At 33.9% G+C, this 11,831-nt stretch overlaps 1 protein-coding gene across 1 annotated transcript; it reads left to right on the top strand.

Moving 5' to 3' along the window:
• The first annotated feature begins 254 nt into the window (after nucleotides 1–254).
• Nucleotides 255–6,861, top strand: LOC143235574 (uncharacterized). The gene is made up of 3 exons (XM_076473824.1): nucleotides 255–445; nucleotides 1,493–1,616; nucleotides 6,395–6,861. The coding sequence occupies exons 2-3, from the start codon at nucleotides 1,544–1,546 to the stop codon at nucleotides 6,817–6,819; spliced, it is 498 nt and encodes a 165-aa protein (XP_076329939.1). The 5' UTR covers nucleotides 255–445; nucleotides 1,493–1,543; the 3' UTR covers nucleotides 6,820–6,861.
• Nucleotides 6,862–11,831: the final 4,970 nt, after the last annotated feature.

Raw genomic sequence — 11,831 nt, forward strand, 5'->3', positions numbered from 1 at the left:
TATCTAATACTTCTTGAACGAGAGTGGTAATTATGTTTGTTTGTTTTTTATTCTACTAAAACCAACATTGTGCACGAAACACGACTCAGTGCCTAATTCACCAAACTCACGTTTCTGGAATTACAAAAATATATGACCTCGCGGATCTATGTTATACATACACACACATATATGAAAATCTATACATGTATATATCGTATTCTATTCATAATCTTCAATTGATATAAATATATATGTATATATGAAGTGAAAAAGAATTCTTGGGTTGAGAACAGACTATAAACGGGACTTATGAATAACCTTAGAAGACTATGCTTATAAATGTTAATTCTCAACGTTTCGTTCAGGTGAGCATAAGTTTTCTCCAGTACCTGATGTATCCTGAAGTACAAGATAGATATTCTGATATACTTCGCTCGTCAGTGGCTCAACGGTAAGTTTACAGGTAAGACAGGTTTTGAGAGCATAGAGAGCCAATAATGTTATATCTTCAAATATCGTGCTTAATAACCAAATCAAACTGATACAATTCACGTTCGTATAACAGTGTGTGTTTGTGTGTTTTCTTATGGCAAAGCCACATCGGGCTATCTGCTGAGCTCACCGAGGATATAACAGTATTAGAGTCGAATGCTTCAAAAATGAAATATTTTGCTAGCAATTTGTTGACTTCAATGCTCTATATTATAATTCAAGTTTGAGATCGGGGATGTTGTTTTAATAAAGATACATTTTGCTGAATTCAAGGACATGGTGTGAGATGAGGCACTTGTTGGCTTTAGTGCAAACCTACACAATTTTGAGCTAATTGTGCTCTGTCCACTGCGGGGAATCAAACCCAGAATTGTAATATTGCAAGTACACAAACTTACCGCTAACTGCTCGTAGTAAATGTAATACTAATAATAAATATTCATTGGATACTAAACTATTTAAATGCTTTTTTGTTGCATCTAGTTACTCATAATATTTGAGTGATATCGTCCAACACCATTCGTGATGACGAGAAATCCACTTGAAGTAAAAATGTATTCTCAAAGCTGATGACGAGAAACCCACTTGAAGTAAAAATGTATTCTCAAAGCTGATGACGAGAAACCCACTTGAAGTAAAAATGTATTCTCAAAGCTACTCAAGGGTTATCTACGCTAGCCGTCCTTAATTTAGCAGTGTAAGACAAGAGGAAAGGCAGTTAGTCATTACTACCCACCGCCAACTCTTGGGCTACTCTTTTACCAACGAATAGTGGGATTGACCGTTACATTTTAAGGACCCCACGGTTGAAAGGACAAGCATGTTTGGTGTGTCGTGATATTTAATAATCAAGAGTATAGTAAAAATATGGCTATTAAGAAGCAATAAATAGTATATTAGTACTAAATCATTTATACTCGCAATTTGTTGGTTTCTAGAAAAAGACAAAGAGATTTAAATTGATAAACGCTTGAAACTGATTAAACTAGTTATATTTTTTATATAAACGTAAATGCAGGAAGACGTAATTGTAATTATCTACCATTTCGACGGGTGGAAGGAAGAGAGAATGAAAAAGATTTTTCTTCTTGGCATACTCGTTTGCTGTCTGACTTCTCATTTAGAGACCTTCAATGAGACAAGTGAGTACTTCATAATTTTCACTTCGACATTTCTAGTATTGCATTAAAATAATATATTATATTGATAGAATACCAAATCTCTGTCTTTGTTTACATATATATCTTGGTAAGTATCTGAACAAGTACGTTTAATTTTAATACCGAAAGGCATAACCTTACCTTTAATGGTGCTCTTCATAAGATAAGGATTAAAACAAAACGAGTCACACATAAAAATAAAAGGCGAATAACTCTAGGGTATAAACTGTATTCTAAGCATTTCATAAGACTATCATTTTGCATTTCTCTTTATTTCAGCTTTATAATCTACACATTACCCTAAACTGGTTGTCTCTTGTTTGTTAGAATTATCATCAACTGGTGTCACAAGAAATATTCTATTAGCATGGCATCAGGTCTCAAAGTTCACCATTTCATAACTTATATATTAAAAGTTCCTTTTTTCCCCTCTAAATATTTACCTATTATTCATCAAGACTATAAGTCTTAAATCATTTATTTATTAAACTGCAACAATGTAAACAACTAAAATTGTACAATTGATAAGAGCTATTGAACAGGGATGTTTGGATGTTGTGATAAGGGCTATCGAACAGGGATGTTTGGATATTGTGATAAGGGCTATCGAATAGGGATGTTTGGATATTGTGATAAGGGCTATCGAAGGGATGTTTGGATATTGTGATAAGGGCTATCGAACAGGGATGTTTGGATATTGTGATAAGGGCTATCGAATAGGGATGTTTGGATATTGTGATAAGGGCTATTGAACAGAGATATTTGGATATTGTGATAAGGACTTTTGAACAGGGATGTTTAGATATTGTGATAAGTGCTATCGAATAGGGATGTTTGGATATTGTGATAAGGGCTATCGAATAGGGATGTTTGGATATTGTGATAAGGACTATCAAAAGGATGTTTGGATATTGTGATAAGGGCTATCGAAGGGATGTTTGGATATTGTGATAAGGGCTATCGAACAGGGATGCTTGGATATTGTGATAAGGGCTATCGAACAGGGATGCTTGGATATTGTGATAAGGGCTATGGAACAGGGATGTTTGGATATTGCTAATTTTTGTGTGTAAAACCGTCAATTATACTAATATTTCTAATTCTAATTTCTAAACTAATATTTCTCTTATAACAACCATGATGTGTCACTGATAGGCGTACATCTTTCTCACATGTTTCATCACATCACACAAATATTCTTCTAGAAGTTGTTTATTTCCTTCCAACCCTGAAGCACATTGTCTTGTATTCGTAGCGTTTAACCTTTTGCATGACTACATCCATACTTAACATGTTAACGTTTTTACTCCCCTGAGATTTTCAATATATTATATTATATTATATTATATTATATTATATTATATTATATTATATTATATTATATTATATTATATTATATTATATTCTTAGACTTATAACTTTTAAAACAAGATTTTGGAACAACGTTTATTAACAATAATTGATTTGTGCTCTATTTAGCCATGCTAATGGTTATTTGGCGATTTTGGCAATAGTTTGACCACCACTGTTAGTAACTCAATTGAAACCAAAGTTTCTCAGATTTAAAACAGGTGTGACAAATGAATGTACTTACGCAAGCATGTATCAATGCCACTCCAAACATATATAATGGTGTCCAATAGTTGTGATGAATTAACAACAATTATAATATTTAGGAGCTAAATACTTGTTCCAGTTGTAATTATAAAATGATATATGAATATGACGGAGACAGAGAGACACATATTTCAGCGTTTTGATGAAGATGAATCCAACTCTTACAGATTTCTGTATCGCAAGTCGACTTCGATTCAAACCAATGTCTTACTGTATATATACTTTACATAACCCAATATCCTGGGAAGGCAACAGACTTCGACATAATGATAACTTAGATTCATCGTTGAAACAAGCTATTAGTAGTTTGTATATATCTGATGGAACAAACAGCTAATTCCTTCTGTATAAAAGATCTAAGTGTTGTCTGGGAGATTAGGATTTGGAATCCGATCTTTCAGTTGAAAAGGACGGGTTTTCAGAATTTCCAGAGCAATTCAGTTGGATTGATGTCGAGTTTGTGGAGGTCAGTGCATATCCTTGTTCTTGTTAGTTTGAATCTCCTGCTGGACAAACGATCCAGTACGAGTCTTGTTGAAAAAGACAAGGTCTTTCGTCACAACGTTCCATGAATGCACACAATAAAGCATTTATAAAATGTCATTGACTATGACAATAAAATTCAAGGTTCTCTTAACTTTCGCCAATGGACAAAGTCCAGCTAAAACAGCCCAACTCTGTAATAGTAGCTACTTTCTTTTTTTCCTTGTTTTACGGTTCAATGACAAAATCATATCAGAAGTATTCTGAAGGTTGTCATTCAACCAAGAATTATTCATTCAAAGTAAAGACATTATCTCCTCACTTAATAGTTTAAAGAACAAATCACTTAAATTAAATTCTAGACAGAAAAGATCTTGATTTAACGGCTGAAATAGGGAAGCTTTTAGATTACAGCTCGTCCATGAAATCCAGCACCGTGGATTAGTTGGTCTGCAGTCTCGAACTACACTAAAATACTGATGATAGCAAATGTGCAGTTTCCTTTCACACATTACCTTTCACACTGCACATAGACTGAGTAGTGAGTGATTTGGCACTCAGCTAATTTTTCACACAAGGGTTTTATACTTTTTCAAGCAAATTACTTATGCTGAATTCATGTTGTGTAAGTGTGTCACACGCCCTGAAATACATGAACCACCAATTCTGTACTTAGCTACTTGTTTCTAGACTACTTGCGCTACCTGCTGGCCTTCATAGGCTTTTACAGCAGCATACCACAAGACTAATATACAAACTTACATGGGATAGTCTAAGTGTTTGCTTTTTTGTCATTAACGCAAAGCTACATGATGGACTGTCTGTGCTCTGCCCACCGTGTGTATCGAACCACGAATTTCAGCATTGTAAGCCAGGGGCTTACAACCAAAGCGTATGCATTATTGTAATTTGTGACGAAAGACAGCGTAAGTTTTCAACAGAAAGATCAAACTCCAAGCGTTAATCTCTCACATAACACTAAGATCTTCTTTTCAAAAGGAACAGGTGGTGTATTCCACCAGATATATACGAACTACTAATAGCTTGTGTTAAAAACGAAGCTAAGTTATCATTATGTTAAAGTGTGTTGTTGTTCCAAAACGGGGAAAAGGAAAAAAATACTTTGGGTCATATTCTTCTGTGTTAAAGACAGCCTGTGTAACAATGGAATGTTCGTTGTTTGTAGAATAGTGTTAAAATGTTTTAATAAAAAAAGAGTTCCAACATATATATATATAAAGTTCTATATCGCTAATTTTTTCCGTGTTTATTTTTATTGTCTGATAGAATCCTGTGTACATATATCAATATTAATAACTTATAATCTTGTATCAAAAATGATACTCATGCATACTGAAGTGTTAAAATAATTTCAATAATCAAACATATTTAATCTAAGTTAGCTTCGTCCGCTCTGAAAACGTCTATTAATGTGCAGTAATATTCCATTCTTTTGTTATTGTGCTATATTATATATATGTACTAACATATCTTATGTGTTTTTAAAGTTCTATGTCTGAGTGTGGTAGGTTGTGAGAGTTCTAACATATTTTATGTATTGTTAAAGTTCTATGTTCGTGTGATAGGTTGTTAGAGTTCTAACATTTTATGTGTTGTTAAAGTTCTATGTCTGAGTGTGGTAAGTTGTGAGAGTTCTAACATATTTTATGTAGTGTTAAAGTTCTATGTGTCTGTGTGGTAGGTTCTGAGAGTTCTAACATATTTTATGTAGTGTTAAAGTTTTATGTCTGAGTGTTTCAACTTTCATTACGGTTGCCGATGTTAAACACGAAGATTAAGGACATATACACATAAAGAAAGAGATAAAACCGTTATTTCTGATTTATTTTACTCTTTGATTTAATGTTTCTCATGAAGTACTGATTTGAAATGTTCTCCGTTTACAGAGCGAAAACAATTAAACATTTTAGAAACTTTCTTTATAATAACTGGACGTTATAACTGACATATTAAACAAATATTTTGTGAACAACAGCTGAACCACTCGTGGTATGAGTAATAGGTATGTGCTAATTATTTATTATGTACTAAACTTTCAGGTGGTATAAAAACCAACAATAACTGAGTGTAGTCATTCAATAAGAATTTATTTGTTTGTTTTTGATTTTCGCGCAAAGCTAAACAAGGGCCATCTGCGCTAGCCGTCCCTAATTTAGTAATGTAAAACTAAAGGGAAAGATGGCAGCTAGTCATCACCACCCACCACTAATTCTTGGGCTATTCTTTCATCAACGAATAGTGGGATGTATAGTTACATTATAACGACCCACGCCTGAAAAAGCGATCATATCTCGATGTGACGGGAATTCAAACCCTCGACCCTCAGATTACGAGTCGAGCGCCCTAACCGCCTGGCTGTGCCGGGCCTTCCAATAAAAAGCTTTTCAATACACTCTAATCAATATTAATCTAGATAATGCTTCTCTATATAAAATAATTGAATAAAAATAGAACTAATCGTAAAATGTAAATCCCAAGCATGTAAGCCTTTAAGTTGTTAACCTTCCAGTTTGCTTCCGAAGAAGGAAAATCAACCTTTCAAAAGCGCTCGGGTTATAAGGTTTTTATCTTTCATTCTCAAATAAACAGGTAGTTTAGAGTTGATACTAATAAAATGTTTGCATACTTTCCTTCTGTAGTTACCACTCAGACTAGTGAAGACTGTGGCAGTGGCTTCCAGTTATCAGGAACATTATGTCTGATGGTTGTAGAAGAAGATGTCCAATACAACAAAGCCAGCCACAGCTGTAACACACGTGGAGGAAAGCTAGTTCTTCTATTGACTGAAAAAATCTTCGACAACGTACAAGCCTATCTTAGAGAGTTTCTAAATTTGACCAAAACAAACCATTTCTGGGTAAACCAGATTGAAGAGCCTAACCAGAAACCTCCGTTTTGGCCAACTAAACCTAATAACGATGGGAACGTATTCGTGGCCATTGTAGCACAAGTGTCAAACGTCGGTGTCGACTTCAAACTTTTACATCAAAGTGCTCAAAACGCGTCAGAGGTCATCTGTGAAGAGCTCAGAAGCGATATCTATCCAAGTAATTATTTAAGCTGATTTTTAGAGAAACATTTTTTACTAAATGAAGAGGTTGCCTATGTGAACAATGTCTAATAATGAATAATTACATTTGTCATAAAACATTGTGTTAGGCCTAATATAGTTTTAATATTTCATTCCAAATCTAAACCTTTATAGACTTCAAAGAATTAAAAGTGTGTATAATTTATTTTTTTCAACCTCACTAATTTCGTCATATTTTCTAATTCTTGAAATTTCTCAAGGGATTAGATTAGAAATGTAGTGTTGAAAATATAGTAGGACTAACATAACGTCTTATAACAAATGAATTAATTAGATCATGCTTCCTCGGCTTCCAAAAGAAAGGTATCTACACCATAAGAAATGTTTAGTATTACGTTACCCTATCGCTGATTGGTTTTAAACCTTCTCAAAGTCTGTAAAATGAAGGATTATTAGATAAGTTTGATTTGATTTATTGAAGTGTTTTTTACAACAAACACTTCTGTTCGATAATATCTCTAATCAAGACATTTTTATAAGATTATTTTCATGTGTGTATAGGTTTTAACAGTTAAATCGTAAGTGAAACACTGTATTGTATAATAATATAGGTTTTAACAATTAAATCATAAGTAAAACACCGTAGAACAGTATTGTATAATAATATAGGTTTTAACAATTAAATCATAAGCAAAACACTGTAGAACAGTTTTGTATAATAATATAGGTTTTAACAATTAAATTATAAGTAAAACACTGTAGAACAGTATTGTATAATAATATAGGTTTTAACAATTAAATTATAAGTAAAACACTGTAGAACAGTGTTGTATAATAAGCACAAGTTAGTCCACTGTTAATAATTGTTGCTAGAATACTTTTACCTGAATATATCTCAGCATTACACAAGACTGTCAAATTGGTAAGTAATTCGAAAGGCTGTAATAAACCAGTAAATTATCAAGGAACAAGGTAAGTACATATTTGTATGTTTGACATTGAAGGACGATGAGAATGGATGCGAGTACTTGGATTAATCAAACATTACATCGATAGTTATAAAGTACTATTGGAGGAGCTGTTATACCAGTTTCTACACTTAAGATTCCATTGTTTAAGTCTAACGATGAATATATATATATATAAAGTAGCATTATATATGACGGGACCGTAAGAAGCTGTGAATGTGTGTAACTTGGTAACCACGTTTATTTGTATTTAATTAAAACAAACCAGATTCGAAAACGTAATATTTTCGAAACTACTTCTGAAGGTAACTGATTAAAAAACAACAACAAATGTCTATCCGCTTTTGTTGTTTGGTTAAAAACCATGTTTAACACTCAGGTAACTGACTTGTGTAACCACTGGTGAGGTCTGAACGTTACATCGTGTTGAATACTTTTATATTTTCATCTATTACGGCGTTCTTTGTGAAGAAATAACCAAACTAATTGGGTGAAATCACCCATACTTCACCCAAAACACATCGACGATCCTTAGTAGTAACTGTCTTCCGGTGAACAGCGAAAATATTGCGGGCTTACACGATACAATCCTATGTTTGAAACCAATATAATAGTCCAATGATGGCATAACTTTATTTAAAAAAATAATGGGTTTTGTAAGGACCCATAATTGATAAATCTAGTTAACTTACGATAGATTTAGGCCCGGCCTGGCCAGGTCGTTAAGGCACTCGACTCGCAATCCCTGGTTTGCGGGTTCTAATTCCCGTCACACAAATATGCTCACCCTTTAAGTCGTGAGGGCATTATAATGTGAAGTTTAAACCCACTATTCGTTGATAAAAGAGTAGCCCAAGAGTGGGTGGTGATGACTAGCTGCCTTCCCTCTTGTCTTACACTGCTAAATTAGGGACAGTTAGCGCAGATAGTCTTCGTGTAGCTTTGCGCGAAATTCAAAACAAAAATCCAAATGATAGACTTATTGTAGTTCCCCTCACTGGCACTTCACACCACTAAAAAGCGGGTTTCGATACCTCTGATATCGAGTAGCTTTGTGCTTAATGTAAAAAAAACAACATTTACTGGAGTTTTACCGAAAATTTGCGATAAATCCCTGACATTATTACATAGTGTTAGAATATAATTAATTTAGAACATTAAGCATAGAAGGTTAATTTAAATGTTTACTTAGTCACTTTATAAAAATGCCGTAAAAACTGATCTTATAATCTGTATTTGTTCACCTTATAGTTGATTATATCTGTGACTCTTAATTAAAAAAAAATATAGTTTAGCAACAGAGAACAGCAACAAACTTTGTGTATGAGAAGATCTTTCAGTTCTCTGCTGGGACAGAGGTAAGTCTACAGATTTACAACAATGCTAAAATCAGAGGTTCGATTCCCTTCGGTGGGCTCAGCTGATTGCCTGATGTGGCTTTGTTGTATGAAAACACACACACATACAAACAAGTTATTTTAATGCAACCTGTGAATACGTTTATGTCGTTTCTGTTTGTTTTGTTTTGAATTTCGCACAAAGCTACTCGAGGGCTATCTGTGCTAGCCGTCCCTAATTTAGCAGTGTAAGACTAGAGGGAAGGCAGCTAGTCATCACAACCCACCGCCAACTCTTGGGCTACTCTTTTACCAACGAATAGTGGGATTGACCGTAACATTATAACGCCCCCACGGCTGAAAGGGCGAGCATGTTTGGCGCGACTGGGATGCGACCCCGCGACTCTCAGATTACGAGTCGCACGCCTTAACGCGCTTGGCCATGCCGGGCCATTATGTTGTTTCAATCACAAAAACCGTTGAATTTATATTTCTTTACCATATGTTTAGCTTTTACATTAAAATAGAATTTAGAAATAAATCAGGTATGGTCGGCAATCTGAGGGCCGCGGGATCGAATCCCTGTTGCACCAAACATGTTCGCCCTTTCATCCATGGGGACGTTATAAGGCTGAAAGGACAGGCATGTTTAGTGGAACACAGATTCGATCCCCTGACGGTTATCGCAGATAGCTCCCGTGTAGCTTTGCGCGAAATTCAAAGACAAAACAAAAAGTCCTTCCTTACACTGTAACTTTACGCGATGTTCAAAACAAACCAAGTTGCTATTGGTACTTAACAAATACATCTAATAATGAGAATTACAACTAATTTACTATTATCATAATTAAATGTCATGAAGTGATACTACCTACAAGAAAGTCACGAACGTAATGACAAGTTGTGTTTTCCAAGCTATACAGTTAAAGGAAAGAAAAGTTATTAAATGTTTGAAAAAACGAGAATTTGAAAGGTTTTTGTGTTTTTATACATTTTTAAATCGGAGGATCTGTCGAAATTATTAATGAAATAAACTAAAACAGAAGCACTGCATTGCATTCATTTTAGAGTCGAATCCACAATAAACTTGAAATTGGATATATATTGTGATTTAAAACAGATGAGAGTGCGTATTTGTTTTATCTATAACAAAGCCACATCGAGCTATCTGCTATGTCCACCGACGGGAATTGAGCCTCTAATTTTTAGCGTTGTAAATCCGAAGACTTACCGCTGTTCCAGTAGGAAACAGATGAAAATAAATTGTTGGTGAAAAGTTTTAGGTTTGGGGGAATATTATTAACATAATTTATGCCTCAGCTGAATCAATGTTAAGAATTTATGTGGAACCTATTCATAATTCATAATTCTGGTATCAAAATATTTTAATAATATTGTGTGTCCCAAGTAAAAAATCCTATTTACTTTCCTGATGAACAATGTGTTACACATCATCAACTCCAGTAGAAGAACAAATGTGAAAAGTTTCACACAGACATGTGTTTATCTAACAAGTGCTAACAGACATGTTCTGTGTTTTGAGTATATGATATAACAGGTAACTTGATCTTACAACGATGTCTTGTTCTGAAACGCTTTGCTGGGAATTTGTGTTAGATTCTGCTACCAGAGAGCGACATTCCTTTAATTTTATAGTAAGATTTACCTCGCAAAGAAACACATAATCGTAATCAACCAACAAATAGTGGAAACCATTACAGTGCTCACAACACAGGGAGAGCAAAATGGTCAGAAGACGAAAATGTTACAACCACGGATAAAGAAGGAAACAAAACCAAGGATGGCTTCTGTATGTTTACAATTTAGAGAAAAAATAGACTTAGTTATTAAACAAAGGAAGTATCCAACCAGTCCAAACAGTAAGCAACTAATACTTACATCAGAAATAAAAAATTAAACTGAGCGAACAGAAAGATTTAGTACTGTTTACAAGATAACGAAAACCTGAACTCCAATATATATAAAAAAGTATCCTAAGGTACAAGCTACATCTTGGGATTATAAAATGTATCCTAAGTTTTGGAGGTGACTGAAGAAATAGGATCCACATTTCGGTGGAGATACACCGTCTATCAGTCACCTCCAAAACCTAGAATACGTTTTATAATCCCACTTTGTAGCTTGTACCCTATGATCCTTTTTGAAAATATGCATCCGCAGTCACCTCCAAAACCTAGGATGCATTTTATAATCCCACGTTGTAACTTCTACCTTAGGACCCTTTTTTAAAATATGCAGTGTATTTTGTTTCATTTTAATTTTTTTGTTTATGGCTTTAAAATTTATGGTTATAATATAATTAATCAAAGGTTGGGATTTGGTGTTTTTAATGCAGTCCTTTCTCATGATTTTTGTTTATTCATTTGGCTTCATTTGGATATAATTATTTAATTTCACTAATATGTATATATAGAAAATTGTTAGTTTCAGCATAGTGAAAACCAAGCCAAAATATCGATATAGAAAACTCTTACTAACAACACAGGTAAAACTTAAACACAAAACACAGACACAACAGACTTCTAGTTCCTGGATAAAACAAAACAAAACACCACAACACAAACTGAAAATAATGACATAAAAACTGTTTATAACAAAGAAAAAAACCAAAAACATAAACATCTAAACATCGGTGTCGTTAGTTGCTCTCCACTACTTCTTGTGATGTAACACAACGACGAATGTTCCATTTGTAAGTTATTTCCCATGTTACATCTAG

The sequence above is a fragment of the Tachypleus tridentatus genome, chromosome 2, assembly GCF_004210375.1.
Source record: "Tachypleus tridentatus isolate NWPU-2018 chromosome 2, ASM421037v1, whole genome shotgun sequence".
Lineage (NCBI taxonomy): Eukaryota > Metazoa > Arthropoda > Merostomata > Xiphosura > Limulidae > Tachypleus > Tachypleus tridentatus.